Source organism: Rhinichthys klamathensis, unplaced genomic scaffold (genome assembly GCF_029890125.1).
Source record: "Rhinichthys klamathensis goyatoka isolate OS25496 unplaced genomic scaffold, OSU_Roscu_1.1 h1tg000850l_1, whole genome shotgun sequence".
NCBI lineage: Eukaryota > Metazoa > Chordata > Actinopteri > Cypriniformes > Leuciscidae > Rhinichthys > Rhinichthys klamathensis.
The window spans coordinates 161,255-186,558 of record NW_026607224.1 but is presented as its reverse complement, the minus strand read 5'-3'; the positions used below and the strand labels follow the sequence as shown (position 1 = coordinate 186,558).

The 25,304-nt window shown below is 38.1% G+C and overlaps 1 protein-coding gene across 6 annotated transcripts in view; it reads left to right on the top strand.

The window, feature by feature from the left end:
* The window catches only part of garnl3 (GTPase activating Rap/RanGAP domain like 3), an 89,577-nt gene that overhangs the window by 38,328 nt on the left and 25,945 nt on the right, over positions 1-25,304 (top strand). For all 6 annotated transcript variants that reach the window (XM_056243838.1, XM_056243836.1, XM_056243834.1 and 3 more), the window contains exons 2-9: positions 3,284-3,353; positions 17,355-17,429; positions 18,555-18,654; positions 20,555-20,673; positions 20,976-21,040; positions 21,146-21,209; positions 21,582-21,608; positions 21,746-21,821. In XM_056243838.1, coding sequence (XP_056099813.1) covers positions 3,284-3,353; positions 17,355-17,429; positions 18,555-18,654; positions 20,555-20,673; positions 20,976-21,040; positions 21,146-21,209; positions 21,582-21,608; positions 21,746-21,821 — 596 coding nt within the window. The remainder of the gene's footprint in view (positions 1-3,283; positions 3,354-17,354; positions 17,430-18,554; positions 18,655-20,554; positions 20,674-20,975; positions 21,041-21,145; positions 21,210-21,581; positions 21,609-21,745; positions 21,822-25,304) is intronic.

The following is a 25,304-nucleotide window of genomic DNA, read 5'->3' as shown; positions in this document are numbered from 1 at the left end:
AAATCATTAATTTCTCTTTTTACAAACTGTTATTTCAAGCTTATATTTTAATTATTATACGTGTGTGTGTGTGTGTGTGTGTGTGTGTGTGTGTCAATAATAATTGCGGTCTAGTAATCTTAAAGGAACACTTCACCGAAAATTCTGTCATAATTTACTCACCCTCATATTGTTGTTCTAAACCCTGTATGACTTTTTTTTCCCGTCAGATGTAAAGCAGAATGACAGTCTCAGTCATCATTCACTTTCATTGTATGGAGTAACTCATTTTGTTTTACATCTCATTCTGTGATCAGAAGTCAATATAGGCCTACAGATTTGAAACAACACGAGAGTGAGTAAATAACAGAATTTTAATTTTTTGTGTGAACTGTCTCTTTAAGAAGAAGCTGTGCTCTTATTTATCTTCAGCACCGCAGTAATATTTGTACATTGTCCACACAAGTCTTTGCATCGCAAGTGTTCAGAGTAAATTCAGGTGGTGAAGAGAAAAAAGTCACTGTTTTGTCTTAACCTGTAGCAGGATACAGTCCTGATGAAACACAATGTTTTAGACTTTCCCATGCACTGTGTAGTGGGATACTAGTGCGGAAAAACAGTAAATTATTCATGCGAATGCCTCGGTAGAATGGACATCCATGCACCACAGTGACTGGTGTCACCGTAAACATGATGTTTTCTCTGATTAAAATATGAAAGAAAAGAGGAACGACCTAAATATTGATTTGCTGTTCATTTTAAGACGGTATTCCTTGTCATGTGACATTTGTGAGGCATTCGCAATCATAGCAGGTGGTTTTCCTGAACACCGCATCGAATCTGAGGTAATTTGAGGCGAGTGTGATGTCACTTTGCAATTATTTACATGACAACTAATGTAACCTCAAATGGGTACAGGTAAAAAAACGACAACTCCACCTGACATGTCCCAACTAAATGCAGCAGAAGTGTATCACACATCTTTACAGTAACAGCATTATTTTTACAAAACAACACACATAGGCCTAACACTCAGCACAGAATGACAGATCATGTGTCAGCGCTCTTTAAACTCACCATATAATTAATATACAGACTCAAATTTCAGCTAGCCTGTTACTGAATTATCACCACCAATCCCAGAAAAAATACTTTATGTTTGTTGTCAGATGTTTGTTGTCAGACTGTCTGTGTCAGCATCACTTGTAACCTTTTCTTCGGTCATATGGCAAGACATCAGAGATGCATGGTCTGAAAGTGTCTGAGGCATTGAGCTGTGCATCATTGGAAACATGATATCATGCCAAATCATTTTCACTAAATTATTATTGCAGATGCAGAACAGGAGTGATTACTGTTAACAAACTTGACCGTATTTGGTTTCTAAGTATCACCAGAGGGTAATGGCTACGCTAATTATGTCATGCTGTTGCTGTCATCATTATCATAATCTCAAACACGGTCATCTGCCGGTCACTACAATTTAGGATTTCTTTTCATAAAAATAATCTCATTTTTGTGACATCTTTCAGATTATTCTTTTTATCAACAGAACCATTCAATCATGAGCGACAATGAAAGTTTTTTTGAAGATATGAATGAAACAATAGGACGTTCTGCATCTTAAGACGTCTTTATGTCCTCAGCTGTTAACTGTATTCTTATCCAGGGTAGTATGTCTGAATTTAGTAAAGCAGCTTTCCTTCAGCCCCGTGCCACAGTAAATCATCTAGTGATGAGCCACTCCTTTCTTGTTCTCGAATCACTTGTGCATTTGTCTTTAAATGCTCTCAGTCAAAGACATGCTTCTAGTAACTGACTGTAATTCAACAGTGGGTCAGTCTGACAGGATTATGAGGCCATTTCTGAAGTCGACCTTTTCTCTCATTTCATTTTTCCCCCTCTTTCAATTAACCATCTTCCTTACCCCATCTGAGAGCCATTGTGCATAGCAGAGGTGCATAGGAAATGAGGCATCTATGTTTAAACTTCTTCTGAAGCCACATAAAGAATGCATGTGCACTTGCAATTTCAACATTGTGTATAACCATGACCGCACTGGATCTGCAGAATTCAGGATTTCATTTATTATTATTTTTTTTAATATTTTGGCCAATTTTAGCTACAAATAAGAGTTGTTAAACACATTTTTCCATATTTAAATCCAGCTCAAAAATGCAAACCATGTCTGCAGATTCCACCTGTTTATATCTTATCACAACATGCGCAGTATCTCTTCTGTTGTCCGTTAAGACATTCTTAGCTGCATTCTGCACTAATGGAAACATAATGATAGCCCTCACACAGAGGAAATGTATTTGCTCACATGCACTATTTACATTGCACTTGAAGTGAAATGGCTATAATAAATGTAAGCATTCAAGTGGCTCAGCATATACTGTACATTATTTAAACCTTATTCAGAGGAGATGCTGTCTTCGATAAACCACGTATTATGAAAAAGAAAATAATTTGAGGAGTATACTGCATATCAGTTTGCCAGAATCACAAGTAGTTAGCTAAAACAGCAGCATTATTAAAGGTGGTTTTTAGGTGGGACGGACTATGTGTTTGTCCAGCCAATGGAGGACAGGGCTTGTGTGGCACAGGGTGTGTGTGTGTGTGTGTGTGTTATATATATATATTACATTATTTAAAGTTATATTTACTTTAAAAAAAACTATTTCATATAATTGTTTATACTATTTGCAATAATAGCTGGAAATAATGTAACTCCATAAATGCAATGCACACACTTTTGTTGAAAAACAATGGCTTATAAACATTTGTTGTGTTGCTATAAAAAGGCACCTCAATGACTTGACAGGGCAAGAGATTGTTCTGCTAGTGGGCCATCCTTATTGGCAGGGAAAATTTGGAAAACCTGTTTGAAAACATTACTATTTTTGCTATTTTGTTTGGTGATGGTAGTGGCACAGAAATGACACACCTTTAGTGCCTTTATGGTCACTGACCATGTGGTTCTCGCTCTAATAATCTGAAACAACCACACTCAAAAAGTGTCAGACTGCGACATCACAGGGTTGCGAGGTGGAGTGGGTGGGGCTTCTACTTTTTGGAATGCAGGTTTCTGGTATTGAAACTAAATGCTGTATCTGTGTGCTCTGTATGTTCACATACGATAAGTCAAATAGCAAAGAATTTCTCTGTAAGAAATCACATTTACAATAACAAACAACACACAAACATTCAACATTTCTTTCCAAGAGAATGAAAATATATTTTTGTGCGCAATTAAACATCATGAAATCAGTTCGAATTGTTATATGCTCTGTTTTTGCAGCTCAGCATCAGAGGATCTTGGATGCAGGAGAGGAGAGTTCAGCCGGAAACACTATGGATCAGTTGAACTGGTGAGGACTGTCATATTTTAGCTCTTCTGTATATATGTACATATTCCACCTCCTCCTTCTTCTTCTTCTTCTTCTTCTTCCTTTTAATCTAATCTATTTGTCTTTGCCTGTGCACTGCTGTGAACGCAGAAGCTTCGTGTTGCTCCTTGATTTCTTATATATCTGTGTTATACATCTGTGGTTCGGTCTGTTACATCAAATGAAATTTGTACATCTTTGTAATTAAATTGTTCTTGAGATGAAGTTCAAATAAACATAATCTCACCCTAGCAGGAGCTTTGCAATAGGTTAAATAGCCACAAGTATAGCATCATTTATATTATTCAGTGTTTCAACTGGTCAAACACATGCTGTATTGAGTTGGTGGGGGTGTGTTACTTTTCAGGGGTGTCTGTCTCTCCTAGATATTGTTGCATGGAGGAAGTGGCTTAATACCACACTAGATGTTACTTCCTATGCGAAACGTGCAAAAGGTTTGTGGGTTGAAGGAAATGGGTGACCTTGTGTCAGATAGAACCATGTCACAAAACCACATACATTATCATGCGCGGCAGATGGAGAATGTAAATGTGTGTGAGAAAAGGAGAGAGAAGGGCATTTGTTACTGCATGTGCCGTTGTTCTTAAGTATCTAAAGCTACAGTGGCTTCCAAACGTCTGAGACCACAAATGAAAATGCATTTATTGTTATTATAAATTATGTTATCAGCATAATAACTTTGTTGTTTGGAAAGTTTCGAAAAACACACATCGATCTCAGAATATCTTAGTATTTGGATAATTTTGTTGTTATTGTTTTTACATTTTTCAAAATCCCAAAACTTTATTTTATTTTTTATTTTAAATTAGGTTATGAATCCTAGTTTTTTTAACACCACTTTGATTGTATGACCATGATGTTATGACATTAGTATTGGTAAGATTTTTTTTTGTGTGTGTGTTGAAGATAAAAATTTAGCATAATCTCATAATTGCCTCTTGCATAAGAGTACTAACTACATTGCGCTCTGTAATACTTGATTCGGTTTGGTCAGTCGCTCATTCTGATATTTCTGTCCAGGGCAATGCTGATCACTCTGTGAATGTGTTCTGTTTCTTCACAGTTTCTACAAGGCAGTAAAATATTACATCTCCAATTGTCATCTCAAATCAATATTTCATGTTCATGTTTTTTAAAATAATTTACATAATTATTCAGAAAGTCGTTACCACAAAAATAAACATAGAAAGGTCGATCCTGGACTCTCCACACTCTCGTTCTTCTCACATAATAAAATAATTTAAACAAATCAATATTTCATGTCCATGTTTTTTTAAATAATTTACATAATTATTCAGAAAGTCATTACCACAAAAATAAACATAGAAAGGTCGATCCTGGACTCTCCACACTCTCGTTCTTCTCACATAATAAAATAATTTAAACAAATCAATATTTCATGTCTGTTTATTTATTTAGTAAGTAGCCGTGTAATATGTTTCACATCGCATCCCTCTTCTCTCTGTTGGGGTTTATTTTGCGGTAATGGCCATCTGATTGCACATTGCCCGTTGTAATGTGCAATGTTACAACGTTGCCAGTTGTAAATTTTAAACAAGAAATATCCAGTTTGTAAAAAAAAAAAAAAATGAATGCATGCAAGCCACATTTACTTTTGTTATGTTGTCTGTCTTCATTTTTCCATATGATTGTTTTGTTTTTATTCTGTTTCTTTCTGTTTGTTTTGCTTTGCCGCATTACTCTTATTAAAACAGGCTGAGGTTACTATGAAACACGCTTGTACTGTTTCTCTCTTTTTCTCTAATGATTGCTGTGCTTAATTACATTAATTATTCCAGAATGTGTGTAAGTCTATTTTTGGTTGGAATCATTGGTTGGTGCGTGTATTTATCTGTCTGACAGTGTTATTCGGTTATATCAATTATTATGTTATACTGCTAATTGATTCTGTTATGGTTTTCATGCCAGTGTTTGCATCATTTTACATTTACGCTTGCATGTGTGTGTTTTGCAAAGTTTAATAGTGTATGAGGGGAAAATATCAGTATTGACCGCCATCATCACATTACTATACAATTATACTGTGCAAACATACACAGGGTAGTAGCCACACATACAGATTACACACATACTCTGATTGTCTGAATTATGATCAGAGCATGATTTATTGGGACATATATTGTGTCTATATACTTTTTCATTGGCTGCAACCTGAGAACCAAGGAAATGCTCTTGATGTTTTAGTAGACGTAATTTCTACATGCATGGCTGGCTATCTGTATGTTTCAGTCAGTTTATGTAAGTGCATTAGCTCTAGGGATCCTCGTATAGGTGATGTTATGACCTCTAAGTGCAAAGTGTGTATGTTAGTGTGTATGTGTGTCTATGTGAGGGTTTTAAGTTAAAAGCTTCTCAAGTGCTCCATTCTCACATTATTGTATGATTGCCTAATGTAAACATGACTGTTGTTAAGACACTATTACATGCCGATCAACCATTTCCAGAAGTGGCTAGACATCATCTAGAAACTCTGCAACTTATAATCATATGGCAAACTCAACCAAGACATTAGACCTGATCATAGATCAACACCCAAAGCCAATGCAATATTTTTGTTGGAAACCAGAATATGTGCTGCATTTGATAACTTCTCCATCATTAATTAAGTAACATATGCATGTGTGTAGTATGGGAATTATAGAATTTTGGTGATCATGGAACAACATTCCTGTCTGTAAATTTATTCCTAACCATATCCCTACCCCTAAACCTACCCATAACTTCTCCCTAAAATCAGAGGGAAATGATAGGTGACATAATTGTTGTGACAAAATTGACATAAACTGTAAACTTGTCCCTCAAATCTGATTGGTTGATTGGAGCGTTGTCCCAGGGTCAACAAAGATGTTGATCCAGGAACATTATCGCAATTGGTAAAACTAGGTTCTGCATAGTATGAATACAATCTGGATGAAATGCATCAGCCATGTTGACTTTGGACATACTACTCATTTTGACATAATGCTTTTCTTATAGCAGACATATTTGGATGCTGGGACTGCAATGCCAAAGGTTGACTACTTAATTAACATATATGAGATACCAAGAAGATACGATTCCAACCAAGGCTGTAACCATATCTCGAACATTATAGGGGGAGACAAATGTCACAAATGTATGGTCATTTTTATTTATAATATATTCATTTTAAAATGTGCTCACATTCACTCTTAATCGTATACCTAATATGCAGAAAATGGCTGTTAATTTTTCTTGTCTTTAACATTCAATTACCAATTACATTAAAATAATTACATAAATAGTACTGTATAGTCTATGTTCAATCTGAAATATGACAAAAAAAGTTAGTATAGTATAGAATAGTTTGCATCACTGGATATTACTGTCAGTCACTTAAAGTAACAACAGGTCGTTTTTTGCTCTCGGGCTCCCCCTACAGTTGGGAAACAGTATTGTCCTCTACTACTGTCGTAAACTGTCATCCTACATGCACGTGCATTTGTTGACAACCATGATAGCCCTGAACACTGTAGGAGGAGGTCACATGCAGGTGTTCTCGCGTGTGTGAAATGTCTTCATCCCAGGTACAGTGGCATATATTTCAGCATGTCATATGAATATAATTTCATGTGTTTTATTTTTTTTATAACGACAAATGATCGCGTTTACAAGCCAGCGTCATTATAGTAGCCTAGTCTATTGGTTACCGTTTTACTGAATCTATATGATACTTCAATGCAATGTTTGAGTGGTTGATAATAACCATATATCGTCAATATTATAATATCAAGCTACCATAAATGAATCTGCAAATTTTACAAATCGATTTGCATTATAGCTTGAGGCAAGACAAATAAACAAATATCACAGACATGTTAGGTATCCTAAAATATGATTTTATTAATAATCTTCCTCCTTTCTTTGTACATGTTGAGTAGACTACACTTTTTAGGTCAAACATTTGCTATTGGCATTTCATCGATTGCAAAGTTCAAATCAGAACGAGAATACTAGCTATAGCTAACCATCAAAAACTAGAATATCGTTTACTAGCTACCAGATTGATAATTCGCTACTACTCTAGCGAATTAGAGAGGTTAGAGAGAGGCATTCTTTTTTCGATGGGGGGTTCGATGCTCCCTGCACACGCAAGGTCTCTCGCTCGCTTTCTCTCTCTGGCGTCCGCGCGCGTTGCAGCACAGTCTCTGTCTCGCGTGCGCGCTCGCTCTAGATTCCGGGAGATTTGAACTAATTTGCGGTATAACTTGTCGATCACGAGTGGCTCAACAGGTAGAGATCTATAGATAAACTCATCTTTCAGGCATTTGACCGACCGGGTTGACAATTTAGCGTGAGAAACCGGGGGTGTGGCGTGTGAGCGTGTGAAACCAATCAAAAGCGGGTGTCTCACGGCCAATGCGTGAGAGTTGGCAGCTCTGCAATGTTGATCCTCGTTCTGCCTTTAACGCGATCACTTTCTCTTTTTCTCTTTTTGCTTTGCTCCGATAAAACCTTTGCTTTCTTGTTTTTCTGTGCTGCTTCGGCCATGACTATAACATTTGGCTCGCAAGTCCGATTTTAAGGAAGTGGGGGTGGTGGTGGAAGTGACGTATATGCCGTAAAGCAGTCGAATTTTGTAGTTCTCTTTGTTCGCCGGTTACTACCCGAAACCCGAAGTTTAAAAGTACGATTAAAAACGCTACAGGCAGACGTGTCATTCAACCTATTGTAAGTCGATGTACCATCACAAGAGACTTGGAAATATATTATGAAGGCTGAAAAGTTACCTGTTGTTACTTTAACATTTCTATCGTAAAACAGTTAAATATTAAATGTATAGCTACTTCTTACCTCGTACTCTTTTACTGTTAAAACTGAAGTGTTCAGCGTCTGTGAAGAGCCCACCTTCTTTGATTTGATTGACCATCACTATCATTTTGAAGGGGCAGAATTTTTTTTGCATCCTAACAACTATGAGAGTTGTGTGTAATGGAGTGCAGGACAGCAACATCAATAATATCCAATATTGGTGGGGGCAATCTGGCCATATCTGATTATTGGGGAGGACTTGTCCCCTCAATGTCTATGGTGGCTATACAGCGGTGGCCCGTTTCCAGCTATATGCATGATTTTTATAGTTTATAGCAGCATTTTGTAAATACCTAATCTTTCTAATCAATCTCTAATCCATGTTTGATGTTTAATATACTGTACGTTGATTGTTGAAAAACTGGGATTGACATGGAAGAGGTCTTGTACCAGAGCTTGTCGCATCACACCTGGTCGCCTGTAATCAGCATATGAAGCATATGGGGTTTTTCAAAGAGAGCAGATGAAAATGCTTTGTCATCATCACAGCAGCATCACTGAAGTCTATGACAGTATTTTTCTCAGCATGAGTCTGTGAAAGCAGATAACATCAAAGCTGAGAGAACAAAGCTGACCTGCAGTGCACACCTGTATAGGTTGAAGATGTGTTGAAGAACCTTTATAATCCCAACAGAAATCTGATATGGAGTGGCTTGAATGCCCCTCTTTCATTTCATCACCTTTTCTCCATTCAGACTCACTGCTGTATGTGCTCTTCAATGCCTCAATGTATCTCATTCAATTTCTCTCTCTCAGTCACTCACCGTTATATTTCTTACTTTTGTATGTGAGGATTTTCCCTTTCTGGAGCTTTGTTTGATTCTCAATGAACATTTATAAATACCTTTAAAAACCAACCAGATGAAGAGATCTTGGGTTTTTTTAATTGCACCTGATAGAGCAATTGATAGGAGTAAATTCATTATTATTCCATTTCTCGAGAAATAAGCATTGTAGTCATTAAGTAGTCACATTTGCTTGGTTATGTCTAAAGCATACAGTGACTGGGAGGGGACATGTTCGGTTCACTTAGTTTTGTCGTGGCCACGACATATTAACTTGTGGGAATGTGATAATATGTCATGGCCACGAGAACATTTTGTCGAGGTAATGACATCCTTATGTTGTGGCCATGCAATGTGAAGCCTTGGCCTTGCGATTCGATGTTGAGGGAATGACCATTTCCCGTGACCACGTAAACAAACCTGATAACATTTTTGGGATTGGGATGACCTGGATTTTCAGAAATGGATATTGATAAATGACAATTTTATTTTGAATTAAGGATGACAAAAATCTCACACCCCACAGCCTATAATCATAATTAGTTTGAAAAGGAATAAAAGTTGTTGCCGTTTTACAGTCTCTACTGGTCATTTTAGCTGCAAACTGCAGTAAATTGTATATAGGTGCATTTTTTGAGTTTTTCAGAAATGTAGAGGCATGTTATTCAAATGAGTCTATGTTGCAACCGCCTTATGTTTCAGACACAACCATCATATTTTGGTGTACAAAAATGATTGTATTTTATATATATATACAGAATATACAATATACACAATAAATATGAATACAATTCATATAAAAGACGGAGTTGGACCTCCATATTTACATGCTGGCCTGGCACTGCGGTTTAGTAGTTTATAATTAATTATCATTTCTGATACTGTTTCTTTATAAATACAAATATCTCTTGAAGATTATCCCCTGATTTTTAGAGATAGTTTGATTGAACTTATATTGATACTTGATACAAATATAATAACAGATATAGCTGACTGGAGAATTAAACATGTACTGTATATAGTCACGAGGGTTTCCCTCTGGCCTTATTGAAATTTTTAATAATGCTGCATGACAAACACATCTCACAGTATGTATCTTCTGCCTGTGACTTATTGCTCTTATTATAATAATTTGATTCCAACCAAGTAAAAACGCCTTCAGACCCCACACACATATGCTGAGCAGAGGGAGGTTGGCTGCAGAGTGACTGAGGTGTAAAATTAGCATGTTGGGATCAGTGGAACATGTTGCCTGCAGCTCTATCATTTGGAGTGACTCATGCTTACTGTGTCCAATGTTGTGGGTGGGTCACTTTCTCAAAGATGGGACAAAATGAAGCAATCTTGAAGACATTTATTAGTTTAGTTATGGATTGTCTGAAGGTTGTCAAATACTTTGTGTGTAGTTCTGGTGAGAAATTGTTTGCGGGGTAAAGAACAGCACACTTATACACATCAAGCCATTATGATTGGTTCATTTACAGTATGTGTGGGTGTGTGTTAACAAAACTAAATTAAAACAAATTTTATTATTTTCTCATTCTCCCTCCACTCTACTTTTTTCTCTCTTTTACCACAGGTTCATTCAGCTGTAGTGGACAAGTTCATGTATGTATTGTGCAGACAGTGTTGGCTACTTTGAAGTTGGTGACAACATCAAACTTAAATAGGTAGATTTATATGAAATAAAACAGAAAAGCCTTACATATGGAGCTGGTTATTTGATGCAATAGAGGCATGTTTTTACAATGATCTTATGTTGATATTCAACCTCAGGATGTTCAAACTGGGTTGATACTTTTCATAACATGTATGCAATTAAACTGTTTAAGTAGCAAGAAATTATAATAATTAAAGTAGCACAACACTTGCAGTGATTCATTTCCTGCCACTTCCAAAAAATGATTGTGATTATTTTATGGTAATTGTAGGCCTTTTTTTTTAAGGTCTCATTGTACATTAAACCTGTTCTGTATTTCACAATTTACTCAAAGCTCAGTTCCACTGTGTAGACTGATTTAGATTATGGAAATGTTTCCTTTTGTTTTCCTCTCAGATTCAGATGCTTTGCTTTCTCCATGTGTGTCTCTCTCCATATTATTTCCTCATCTCATCTGTCTCTTTCTTTTTCTAGCTCTATTGTGTGAGGCATGAGAACTACCAAAGCTCTCTAAAAAGATCAATGTTACAATAGCATTGATTCTCTTGCTCTCTTTCTTGCACTCTCTCATGCTTCTCTGATGTGTGTGTGTGTGTGTGTGTGTCCTGGTAAACCATACATTATGGGGACAAAATGTCCCCAAATATGGCAATATCCAAATTCCTTGTCCTTGTGGGGACATTTTGTGTGTGTGTGTGTGTGTGTTTTGAACTTTTGGTTGAGTTTGGTAGACTGTCCTGTCATTATCCTGCTATCATTAACCTCATGGCATTTATCGAAACACCTTAATAGCATCACAGAATGTCACTGAGCAAAAGAAGAAAAGAAAAAACTATCTCATGAGACAAGTAATTGTGTCTCTGTGTGCGTAAAGAAGATTCCTGGGGTGTGCAAGTCCATTAGAGGGAATGTTGTTTATCAAAGGCCTGTGTCATGGGCAAATGTCAAGTTGTCTCAAGGGTTTTGATCTAGCTGCATCTATTTTCAAACACTATGAAATATATCCACAGAACCTTTTAATAATTTACCTACAGTACAACTGATTTGCTGTTTTGCAGTTAATGTAGATGCACTGTTCTGCACTTTAATACAGGCTGAAGTTTTACTCTGCTCAAACCCAGCTAACAAAATATTCTCTAAGAATGTTTTGCTAATGTCCCCATTAAGTTAAGAAAACGTTGGTTGCATCCGAAAGCATAAAAATTCTGCTTCAGAGGTAGAAATGCTTCAAGGCATGTCTAAATCTAATGTTAGCTTTACTTCCGGTCTCCTGAGATACCTTCATCTGATCAAATTTTAAAGGCAGCATAGATGTATCCTTCACTGCCTTTGATATCCCACAAACCTGTACGTTCCTTTCCTTTCCGTTTCTTTGGCAGTTATGCTAAACAATCAAGATGCCATCTGAAAGTTGTGTTTGGTGGTCAGTTTGTGAGTAAATGTATGTTTTTTGACCAACTTTTTCCACTTTTGATGTCATTTCTAGCAAGAAATTTGTAATTAAATATTCACTTTATTGTCACCAAAGCTCTGTATTGTTGTAGATCATTAAACCATTATGCTGCCTCAGAAGTCTGTCCAAAATCAGTTTGGTGAGGTACCTTCTTGCGCAAATGCTGCCTACAAACCTTGAGTAAATATATGGTAATGAAAAATAAATATACCGAAATATATTTGAAATACATTTATTTTATGCTAAGTATATACATCGCAATACAAAAATGCATCAATGTGTATCGTGGATAGTGACAACATGTATTGTGTGTAATTCACCCAAAATGAAACAATTTCTATGTGAGAAAAAATTCAAGTTTACAGAGTTTTAGTGTCAGTACTACATTAAACTACTATATATAATGTTGAATATAAAATGCAATGAGGGAATATTTGTGGGTCCTGATAATACCAAATGTCTTGTTACCAGTAAAAAGAGGCCTACATTATTTTAAATATATCTAGTCAGTGACAGAGTGCAAGCATATTTGTCTAAAATAATTCTGTATTTTCAGCTTCAGAATCATGAATATTTTTTTCGGGTGTCACCATTGTCCTGTGCATTGGGTTACCTGCACTATGTCCAAGCCTATTCATTCCACGCCCAATGTAATACCAAATTTAGCATTTTAATCAAGAGTAAGTTTTTTTGTTAACCTTTTACCAAATGTCTTGGAGTATCGCAATAATATTGTATCGTGAGTTCAGTATCGTGATATGTATCGAATCGTGACATGAGGGTATCGTTACACCCCTACTAAGTATTCCACAAATACATTTACGTATTTATGTGCTTAATATAAATACCCTGGATTTGTACTTTTGGCAATTAAACTAAACTGATATTCTTAAAGTCTGCTAAATTGGAACAACCAATTTTGTACTTAATGTAATTTAGTTATCCAGAAATAGTGCTGAGGTCTAAATAAAGATATAGTTAAGTATATTTCATTGTGCTAAAGTGGAACTATTGCAAGTATACTTTAGATACACTTTAAATATCTTGAATTTAAAGACTTATATTCTACAGAGATCATACTATCCTTACTAATAGTGATATCAAAAACATTTTAGTCTTAATATTAAGAAATGTGCATTTGGCAATAAAGAAGTACTCCAAATAAAGTTGAATTCTAATATTTATATCAGTAAGTCTTAAACGATATGTCAGTAAATATGTTAAAGGGATACTCTACCCAAAAATGAAAATTCTGTCATCATTTACTCACCCTCAAGTTGTTGCAAACCTGTATGAGTTTCTTTCTTCTGCTGAACACAAAGGAAGATATTTTGAAGAACGATTGGAACTTTGGCACCATTGACTTCCATAGTATTTTTTTTTCTACTATGGAAGTCAATGGTGCCAAACAACTGTTTGGTTCCAATCGTCCTCAAAATATCTTCCTTTGTGTTCAGCAGAAGAAAGAAACTCATACAGGTTTGCAACAACTTGAGGGTGAGTAAATGATGACAGAATTTTAATTTTTGGGTGGAGTATCCCTTTAATGGTTTAATGGATTTGTAGTATACTTAGTATGAAATGAATGTACACTGAACAAAATTATAAACGCAACTCTTACGAATTGCTCCGAGACATGAAGATGAAGATCCAAATGCAGACTATTCAAGAATAGTCGTATAGGCAGGGTCAAGAATCAGCAGACAGGACAATGGAGAATACACAGAGGGAATCCAAGGAACAGGCAGAGGTCAGGGCAGGCAGCAATAGTCCAAGAACAATCCAAAGTCGAAAACAAACACGGGAAAACGCTCAGAAATGCAGACACACAGTACAACAAGACTTCACAATAAGTGAATGTGAACACCAGGTATTTATGGTGTGAACTAAACAAGATAATGAGAAACAGGTGAATGAGATGAGTGCTGATGAGTCCGGGCAGTGAGTTATGGGAAATGTAGTTTGTGAGTGAAACATGATCATCTGGTGTGGAGTTCCCTCTGGTGTCTCTCAAGGGCACTCCAGCTGGTGACCGTTACAGCAACACTTTTGTTTTTGCCCCCATTTTTCATGAGCTGAACTCAAAGATCTAAGACTTTTTCTATGTACACAAAAGGCCTATTTCTCTCAAATATTGTTCACAAATCTGTCTAAATCTGTGTAAGTGAGCACTTCTCCTTTGCCGAGATAATCCATCCACCTCACAGGTGTGGCATATCAAGATGCTGATTAGACAGCATGAGTATTGCACAGGTGTGCCTTAGGCTGGCCACAATAAAAGGCCACTCTTAGCGTGCAATTGGCATGCTGACTGCAGGAATGTCCACCAGAGCTGTTGCCCGTGAATTGAATGTTCATTTCTCTACCATAAGCAGTCTCCAAAGGCGTTTCAGAGAATTTTGCAGTACATCCAACCGGCCTCACAACCGCAGACCACGTGTAACCACACCAGCCCAGGACTTCCATATCCAGCATCTTCACCTCCAAGATCGTCTGAGACCAGCCACCCGGACAGCTGCTGCAACAATCGGTTTGCATAAAAACCGAATTTCTGCACAAACTGTCATAAACCGTCTCAGGGAAGCTCATCTGCAGTTCGTCGTCGTAACCGACTTGAGTGGGCAAATGCTCACATTCGATGGCGTCTGGCACTTTGGAGAGGTGTTCTCTTCACGGATGAATCCCGGTTTTCACTGTACAGGGCAGATGGCAGACAGCGTGTATGGTGTCGTGTGGGTGAGCGGTTTGCTGATGTCAATGTTGTGGATCGAGTGGTCCATGGTGGCGGTGGGGTTATGTTATGGACAGAAGTATGTATTGGACAACGAACACAGGTGCAATTTATTGATGGCATTTTGAATGCACAGAGATACCGTGACGAGATCCTGAGGCCCTGTTGTGCCATTCATCCACGACCATCACCTCATGTTGCAGCATGATAATGCACGGCCCCATGTTGCAAAGACCTATTAAGCATGTTTTGGATGCTCTGGATTGGCGTATACGACAGCGTGTTCAAGGTCTTGCCAATATCCGGCAACTTCGCACAGACATTGAAGAGGAGAGGACCAGCATTCCACAGGCCACAATCAACAACCTGATCAACTCTATGCGAAGGAGATGTGTTGCACTGCGTGAGGCAAATGTTGGTCACACCAGATACTGACTGATGCAGCCGTATTTCTGAATGTTCTCTGAACATTAAAAACGTCCAGTTATTTTTAAATGTTTTAAAAACATTTTTTCTTGGTTATCCAAACGTTAAGGGAACATTCCATTTTGCACACATTATGGGATTGTTACTTTTGAATGTTCTCTGAACATTCTAAAACAAGTAGTAACATTTACAAATGTTAGACAAGCATCCAACATTCCATGAACGATGTATAGATAATGTTTCTGTGCTATCGTTTTGAGAACATTATTAAAGATCAGGTAACTTTGAACGAACATTCTATTAACATTACTGGAAGAACATTTGTTCATAACTTAGCGAGAACCTTGCCAGAATGTTAGGGGAGTTCTGATGTTAGCTGGGAATATTGCAACTCTATTGAAAAATATACAGGTAAACCCAATATTAACACGTATTACGTATTATTAGCTAATCATAAGAATACAAGCATGCATTGCATCATGAATGAATGAATGAATGAGGCATTTATATAGCGCTTTCATATGTACTATTGTACACCCAAAGCGCTTTACAATCATATCAGGGGTTCTCTCCTCAACCAGCACCAGTGTGCAGCATCCACTTGGATGATGCGACGGCAGCCACAGTACAACGGCGCCAGTGCGCTCACCACACACCAGCTATATCATGTCAGTTCAGATATCAGAGCCAAGTGACATAAGCCTTCTTTATATTAATTTTTTTTTTTTACATTTTGGTCTTGATTTATCTCAACTAGGATGCCAAATTAGTGCTTATTAAGTGATTAGTGTGAAAGCAAGAATCTATCTAGAATGATCTTCCTGGACCTTTGGCATTCTCGAGCCAAGGCAGACCATCTGCCACACACACATACAACAAACTTGCACCCTTACAGCTAGTCTCTCTAGCTGCAGTGCAGCTGCGGTCTGTTTATAGCAGTTTGGTCTGCCAGATACAAAGAAGAGGGAAGAGAAAGAGAGAGAGCAAGAGAGGGAGGCAAACCAACAGGTGGAAAAGAAAGGTGAGAGAAATGTGAGGAGGAAAACAAGGTGACTGAAGAAAAAGGAAATGGGAGAGGTTCTGTGTTCTGTTGCCTAGCAACCAACATTGTTCCATCTGGGGGGATGTTGCAATTTTACTGCAAAGCCCAGATTACATCGTGTCAGGTGCAAGTGATTGTCCCACATACACACACAATATCTGAGCAGACTTTCACTGATACTACTTCTCTTACAGATAAAAACATGTGTGTGTGTGTGTGTGTGTGTGTGTGTGTGTGTGTGTGTGTGTGTGTGTGTGTGTGTGATTAATGCTGCAAACAGAAGGACCAGACACAGGCATCAACAGATTAGTCTGATTCTACATTGAAGGGTTTTTATGTATCAAACTCATCTGTATGTGTGTTGAGTGTATGTCACAGCAGATTAGATATGCTGCCTTTTCGCTGTCTCTCTTGTGTCTTTTTATATGCATTTCTAAAGCAGTCTTAAACTGCTTATGTTGTTTCTTAACCAAAATAATTGAATCGTAAAGAGAAAGATTCAACAGCAAAGAGAATGAATAGAAGGGAGGCAAGTCTGAGGTTACAATAAAAACTTGATACTACCGAATGTTTTTTTAGGACAAGTTATTTACACTAGTGTTCAAAAGTTTATACATTTTTTAAATGTTTTTGAAAGATGATTCTTATGCTCACCAGTGCTATATTTATTTGATCAAAAAGTAAAAACAGTAGTACTGTGAAATATTATTACAATTTAAAAAAGAAAATTCTATTGTAGTATATTTTAAAAAGTAATTTATTCCTATGATGGCAAAGCTGAATTTTCAGCATCACTACTCCAGTCTTTAGTTGTGCACGATCCTTCAGAAATCATTGTAAAATGATAATTTGCGGCTCAAGAATCATTTATTATTATTATCCATGTTGAAAACCGTTGTGCTGCCTAATATTTGTGTGGAACTGCATTTTACTAGACTTTTGAACCCTAATGTGTAGCTCTTCTACTTGATGCAGGGAGTCTCACGTTCATGATGTATCTGTGTTTCTCCTCAGCTCATCTCCAGTGATGCAGACGGGGCCATACAGAGAGCTGGGAGGTTCAGAGTGGAGAATGGTTCAATAGATGAGGTAAGATACTCATTAAATATTGTGTGGTCTGAAATGTGTGTGTGTATGCACTGTATGTGCTGGATTGTAATAGACCACCAAGCGTTACAAAACTATTATGAAAATTACCAGGATAGAGGTTAAACAGCCCTTCAATTGTTGAAGCTCTCATGACCATGGAGAGATTCAATACGGTTTTGAACTCATTCGCATGCATACTGATGGCTGGGGGTTCAAGTCAGTGCAGGACTGCAGGAACGGGGGCGCTACAATGTATTTAAAGAAGAAAAAAAGAGAGAGAGAACAAATATTCATCTTCTGGCAGTGAGAAACAAACCAAAACTGCCAGCTTTTGTGTTTTGCGAGTGTGTCTGTAAGGTGTTTCAATGAAATACACATGCATCAGCAAAAACAACAATCTAAGCAAAGCGATTCAATCAATCCCCAATGTTCTCGCTCTCAATTCCTCCCCCTCTCTCTCTTCCCTCCATCCACTTGTCCTTTTCATTTCAAGCACCAGACTGTAGCTATGACAACCTTCATAGCTTTATCCCACCAAAACAGACCTCTGATTGGTTGTTAATGATTTAGGGTGGACTGGCACCATAGCGATTAGGGTTCCAGACCCTCAGAGTAGGAAAGCTGTTGTTTACACTGAGTTTGTTTTTTACAATTTGTCAGCATGAAAATATCAATTGGAATTTGTGCTGGAACATGATGGGATTGATTATTGGGTGAGCAGAGGTATAACCAGACATGTCGTGTGTTCACATGTATATGTGTGTTCCCTACCACAAAGCTTTTACCACAAAAAAATTGTCTCCAAGATAATGTTATCTAGCTGGCTAACATAGAGGTTTTTGTCAAATTTGCAAGAATGACTTGTGATAGTCTTGAATTATGTCAGTAAAAAAAAAAGTGAAAAAAAACTGCAAACCAATCGGATATGTGGTTATGAAATCTGTAGCTGTAATCATTTTTCGAGCTTGTTACACACTGTCTTTTTGTAGAGAAAAAAATATCTTTGTGAAAAATCTAAAATTGTCAATAAAACTTTTTTTGCGGGGGGTTACAGGGCAAGTACAAAACAAATATTTACTGTTGAGTCCTGTACCTAGTTAAATTCTTGGTGGGGCTTTTCTGCAGACCTCTGACTACACGCCTGGAACATGGAGGAGAACTGACGTCCATTTGGAGAACCCAGAGTACCACACCAGATGGTACTTCAAGTACTTTCTGGGAAAAGGTGGGATTCCACTGACAAGTATTGAATATATGCACACATACACGCACAGATTTACTAATTCACTTGTACTGTATATGCATACTGTACATGCACACACACATACATGTTGAGATTATACTCAACACATGGAGAGCATAAATGTGGCATTCTTTATAAATATAAAACAAAATTTATGGGAAAGAAAAAGTTGAATTAATAAAGGAAATAATTGAACAATGTTTGAAATTAGTCAGATTGGGTTGGGAATTGAGTTCTTATTCAGAACCAGTTGCATCTTATTTAAAACAGTGGAGACAAATACATTTTATTACATGTGGTCCTGTTAACAATTTTCAAATGTCTGCATTCTCGTGCTGAGGAGGACGAAGCACCAAATAATGGTATTTTATACTAGTGTTTTATATTTTATACTAAAATATTATGGTTTACACTCTGCCATACACTTCATCACTCTTTTCCTTTTCTCTGTCTTTCTTCATATCCCTTCCTCGCACACAAATACAAACACTGTTGTTCCCACACACATTCCCGAGGCAGATTCTGCATTATGTCTCTTTAATTGATTTAAATCACTGCAAATAGCTTTCATTCAATGAGAGAGAGACTGAAAGAGAGAGAGGGAGAGAGACAGAATATTCTACAGAGGAAGGGTGGAGATGCAGAGACAGACCAGATCTTGTCTTCTAATTGGATTTCAGCCTCTTTTCATTTGTCTTCTGTCTGCAAACCTGGACTGTCTCAATCCAAAATATTCCCTTTAAACAGAAGGCTTCCATCCCTTCCTTTCTCTTTTCCTCTCATTCTGAGGCTCCAGGAATAGATCTAAATAAACAGGCGTCTTCACAGTCACATCTCTGAGGAGTTCTCATGGCCACAGTGCTTTGGTATCAGCATCATTGTGCAGGCAGCACGTCAAGAAGGCTCAAGTTACAATATTCAGAAAAGAAAATAGAAAAATAGAAGTTAGATTCACTCGTTCTATTGATGCATTGATTAAAATCCAACTGGTTCATATGCATTGGTCTTAACATATGTTAATTGTAATCATTTGTTAAAATCATTATGTCACATTTCTGAAGCGCAAAATAAAAATGCATGAGCCAACTGAAATATAATGACACACAATAGAAGATTTGAAAAGACAAGGTAGTGAACACATCTAGTTAAAATTTATAATTAATATTCAGTTAAAATGTTGTAAGGATATGTTACAGAACAATATGCTTAAACAGCATAAAAAAATATCTAAAAAATATATAGCTCCTGCCTGTAGTTGGTTAATACCAGCAGTAATGTTCTACAATGTTGTACGTTGACGTTGTACGTAGTCATGTCATAATCACTGCCCCAATGTGTAGTGAACCAGGGTCCTTACCAGTGGCCGGATTCGTGTACACGATTTACTGATTTACATGCTAGGGAGTTGATTGAGACACACACATTGTCTGGTTTGCCTGAATTCTAGTCATTCATTCGTTGTCATTGTTTCTAATTAGTCCACACCTGTTCCCTGTTCTGTTAATCATCTTCCTCTGTGTATTTAAGCCTTCTGTCTTCCTCAGTTCATTGTCTTGTGTTAATGTTTAATAAAAGTAGTATATCTTTGTTCATTTTACATCACACAAGCAATCTATGACACAGCAAGGATGCATTAAATTGATCACAAGTGTCAGTAAAAAAATTATAATAAATGCTGTTGTTTTGAACTCTCTATTCATCAAAGAATTCCAAAAAAAAAAAATGTGTTTTTTTTTAGCAGCAAATCAGCATATTAGAATGATTTCATGATTCATGTGACACTGAAGACTGGAGCAATGGCTGTTGGAAATTTAGCTTTGCCATCACAGGAATAAATTACTATTTTTTTTTTTTTTTACTTGTCTGTCCCTTCTTTCTGTAGTTCACCAGAACTATGTGGGGACGGATGCCGAGAAGAACCCCTTCTTCCTGTCTGTGGTTCTGTCTGACCAGAACAACCAGAGGGTCCCACAGTACCGAGCCATCCTCTGGCGCAAGACGGTGAGTCGTGTGTGCGTCACTTTTGCTCTTAGCAGTGACTCGCATAACAGATTGACCTCATCGTAAAAGTGACTACACTGTTTTGTTCTGTTGTCTCAAAGGCCAGTATGTGAAGACTAAATGCCTAAAAACCCTGAATGCACAGTGACATGGTATTAAATGTCACCTTCCTATGAACAACAAGGTCTCGGTTATATACCTTGTGGCGTAACCTCCAGCATTACTGGCTTGCTGTCTTGTTATGCCATGTCACATTTCGCTTTAGATTTGTATAATTTGTGAAATCTGTCCATCTCTTTCAGGGTACTCTAAAAATCAGCCTTCCATACAGTCCGACAAAAACACTATCAGTCAAATCTATATTAAGGTAAGTCTGTCTGTAATGCACCCTATTTGCACATGCGAAGATTTAATTTGAGCAAAATAAATTAAAACGCATTAATTTGCCCCTCTTGACCCTTTCATCCACCAGTGCTATGAATGTGGATCGTTTCGAAAAGAGCCCGAGAGAGATCCTTAACCCAGAGATTCAGAAGGTGCCCACCCACACCTGTCAATCAACATTACATGTTCTCTGCTTTGTTAATTACTGTCTATTTTTGCTCTGGTTTGTTGTTCTGCTTCATAATCACTTTAGGATTCAAACGCAGACACTGTCTGAGCTGCTATTGCTCCAGAGAGCTTGGCTTTTGTGGAAATGTGTGCCGCTAATCAAAGGCCATTGTCAGTGGCATTCAGATACTTGAATGCATGAACATGCTCTCTGTAATGTTTGTGTAACTCACACTATTAGTGCTCATAACTGGTGTTTAGAAATTTAACCTTGATGGAAACTGATTGTTTTATTGTACTGGGATATAATGATTTGATTTGAGCTAAACTGTTATTTATTTATTTATTGTTGGCAGGACTTACTGGTGCTGGAGGAACAAGAGGTCTGTACTGTCAAATGTGTGTATGTGTTTGATTTAAGTATGCAATGCAAATAAATGACCTTCTTAGTGATTTCTAAATCAATTTCTTAGTGAATTCCCCCTGAATGCTCCTCACATGTGTTTGTATGTTCTTACAGGGCAGCGTAAACTTTAAATTTGGTGTTCTTTATGCCAAAGATGGACAGTTGACAGATGATGAAATGTTCAGCAACGGTGAGTGAACAAAAGGAAATGTATTGCACTAATTACTATTACGATGCCAACTGTTTCAGAGGGTCGATTACCACATTTTGATGTCCAATGACCACGAGAGTAATGAAAAGCAAGCAGTTGTACTAAATTGTACTATTTTACTCTTAAGAATGTTGAATAACAATAATCAAATACACTGTGTACATGTTCACCGTCAAATAATTACACAAATGCAAAGAAAATATACATATGAAGAGCGTAGGCCTGCGCAAAATAAACAATGAATTATTTCAACAGATTTGAATTTCAAGGATACAGATGTTAGCTGGTCTTGTGATTAGGCAGTGAAAACAAAGATTACAACAGTCCGTGTTAGTCTCTACAGTTCTTTAAGATGTTCAGATGTCCAAATAGTTTTGTGAAGTTGGTCGTCGAGCTGCAGTCTCAGGCCCTGATGTATGATGAATCCTCTGCGATAATAAATGCAGGTGTATAAACTAGGATGTGTATTACTATGAGTAGTATTTATCTCGCAAATGTATGACTCTCAAATGTGGTTCTACAATAAACAAATAACGTAATCAGTAACATAAAACTGTATAGATGTGCAATTAACACGGCAGAAATGCTGAGACATTACAGCTCTATAATGGCTGATCACATTTGCCACTATTAACATAATATTTCACACAATCAGGTAACCACACTCTCATATAACATAAAATATAATGTAGCAGCCGTACATCAAGCTAAACAGTGAATAAGTGACACAATAATAATAATATAATGAATACTCAAATGTAACTCACAGTCTTCAATGACGCACATTCAACAATCGTCATCTTATTTTACTGCTTTACGGGTAAATATGATCCGCTTTCGCGCGAACTCAGATTAAACCACACCTCCTCACATTCAAATCAATGACCAACATAATCGCTGCACAGCCATTATAATAAATGAACACAAAATGAACATGGGCTTTTTTACAGCCGCCCCCAAATTTGGTATACAAATTTGCCTGTAGTAAAATCTACTACTGCGTATCTTCTGAGCCCTGCAGTAAAGCGGGTAATCTAATCAATCGGGCAACTGGTCGAGTGTAAGTAGGATCTTTCACTTTAACAACAGCAGTTCTAACTCTACCATCAGAGCTAGGAATGATGGATGAAACAGTACCCACTCGCCAGACCGCTCTCGGTAACTGTTCGTCAGCTATAAGAACTACAGTTCCAACTGTACTATTCTCTCTCTCTCGATTCCATTTCTGACGTGCCTGTAAAGTAGGCAGAAAGTCATGCACGAAATGCTTCCAGAAGTGATCACTGAGAATCTGGCTGTGTCTCCACCTCTTCTGACTGAGCAGATCAGCCTCAGGATAGACCACCTGAGGTAATGAGGAGTCAGGCCGCCCCATCAGCAATGAATTCGGAGTCACAGGATCTGGATCTGCCACATCACTGGAGACATAACCCAAAGGTCTTGAATTTAAGATACCTTCAACCTCTACTAAGACCGTCCTCAATACCTCTTCAGTGACAACCTGAGCACCCAGTGTGGTCCGTAGGGCTGCTTTCACAGACCTCACTTCTCTTTCCCAGGAGCCCCCAAAGTGAGGAGCACTGGGAGGATTAAAGCGAAACCTGATCTGTTCTTTGGCTAGTTGTTCTCAGGGAGTGGGTTGTATCTGACTGAAAACTTCTTCCAATTCACGACTCCCCCCTTTGAAATTGGTTCCCTGATCAGATAGAAGCTCGTAGGGCTTTCCCCTACGTGAAATAAAGCATCTGAGGGACAACAAGAATGAATCAGTGTCCATATGATCCAGTAGATCGAGGTGAACCGCTCGAGTGCTGAGGCATTTATAGAGGATACCGCACCTTTTCTCTGTACGATGGCCTACTTTTATTGTAAGGGGACCAAAACAATCAACCCCAGTGGAATAAAAGGGAGGTTTGAATAACCTAAGGCTGGAAGGTGGAATGTCTGCCATCCTTGGAATTTCTGGTAGAGACCCCTCCACTTTTGGCACTCAGGGCAGTAATGCTGATGTTTCTTAACTGCCTTTCTCTCTCGTAAAATCCAGAACTTTCGCCGTAGCGCGGCAAACACCCGTCCAGGCCCAGGGGGAAGTAGTTGGGTGTCATAGAGCTTAATGAGGAGTTTCACCACTGGATGAGTCGAGATAAAACCACAGGATGTAGAACATCTTTGGCCAGGCTGTCACATCTTCTAAGTCTGCCACCCACTCTGATCAGGTTGGAATCTTTGTCATGCTCAGGTGAAAGTCCTACCAGCCGACTGCTGGTTGAGAGAGTCTTTCCTTCCTTAAGCAAGGCAAAATCTTCAGGGAAGTCTTGCATTTGACAATGCCTCAGAAGAGTAAATTCTGCATCATGGAATTCATCTGCATCTGGTTGTTCTCTACTGCCAGCTGCCCCATGCAGGGACTGAACTGTGGCTTCTAGAAGCTCTTGATAACTATTGAATTGATGGAAGTCTGGAATGGCAGGTATTGCAGTCTCGTTAAGCAACCCACTGAATACAGGTTTCTTAAGCTCCTGACTATCATCAAGGGTTTGACCTTCAGGTGCCTTTGGCCAAATGCAGCTGGGTTGCATTAAGAAGGCTGGACCCTGCCTCCAGCGAGTGTCTTGAGCCAGTTGAGTCAATGCCAAACCTTGTGTGATGTCATCAGCAGGATTATTCGACGAATCGACATAGCGCCAGGATTTTGGGTCTGACAACTCTTGTATTTCACAGACTCTAACTCCAACAAATACTTTGTACCTGCAAGAATCAGATTGCAGCCACGCGAGGACTGCGGTAGAATCGGACCAATACACAATGTTGTGGATGTCTAAAGTCAGCTCTTTCTTCAATACAGCACCCAGCTGTGCTCCTGTCATTGCAGCACAAAGTTCTAAGCGTGCGATGGAGAGCTGCTTCTTTGGAGTGACTCTGGATCTTGCGGCCAAAAAGGCTACCGCAATATTGTTCTTATCGTCCTCAGTACCCAACTATGCAACAGAGCCATAGGCTCTCTCAGAAGCATCGCAGAATACATGAATGCTGCGACTCTTGATTGCAAACTGAATGCTGGAGCTGTAACATCTGGGCTGAGAGATCTCTGATAACTGAGGGAGCTCATTCTCCCACTGTTGCCAAGCAGCCAGTAATTCAGCAGGGAGGCAAGGGTCATCTTAGCCTTGTTTCTTGCCCCAGAGCAATTGCACAATGATCTTAGCCCTTGTAGTGAAAGGAATCAGATACCCAAGGGGATCGTATTGCTTTGCAAGTGTGCGGTAGATCTTACGCTTGGTGGTTTCACCTTCCTCTTTCTGGTATGGTTTGTATGCCAAAGTATCAGATTTGCAGTGCCATATCAGTCCCGAGGGTACGCTCTTGAGGATTGGCTGTTTCTTGGTTAATCCAGATCTCACTGCTCTTTGATTTTAGCTCAGACGTAAAGTGGTTAATGACTGTAGGAACATTACTGGCCCA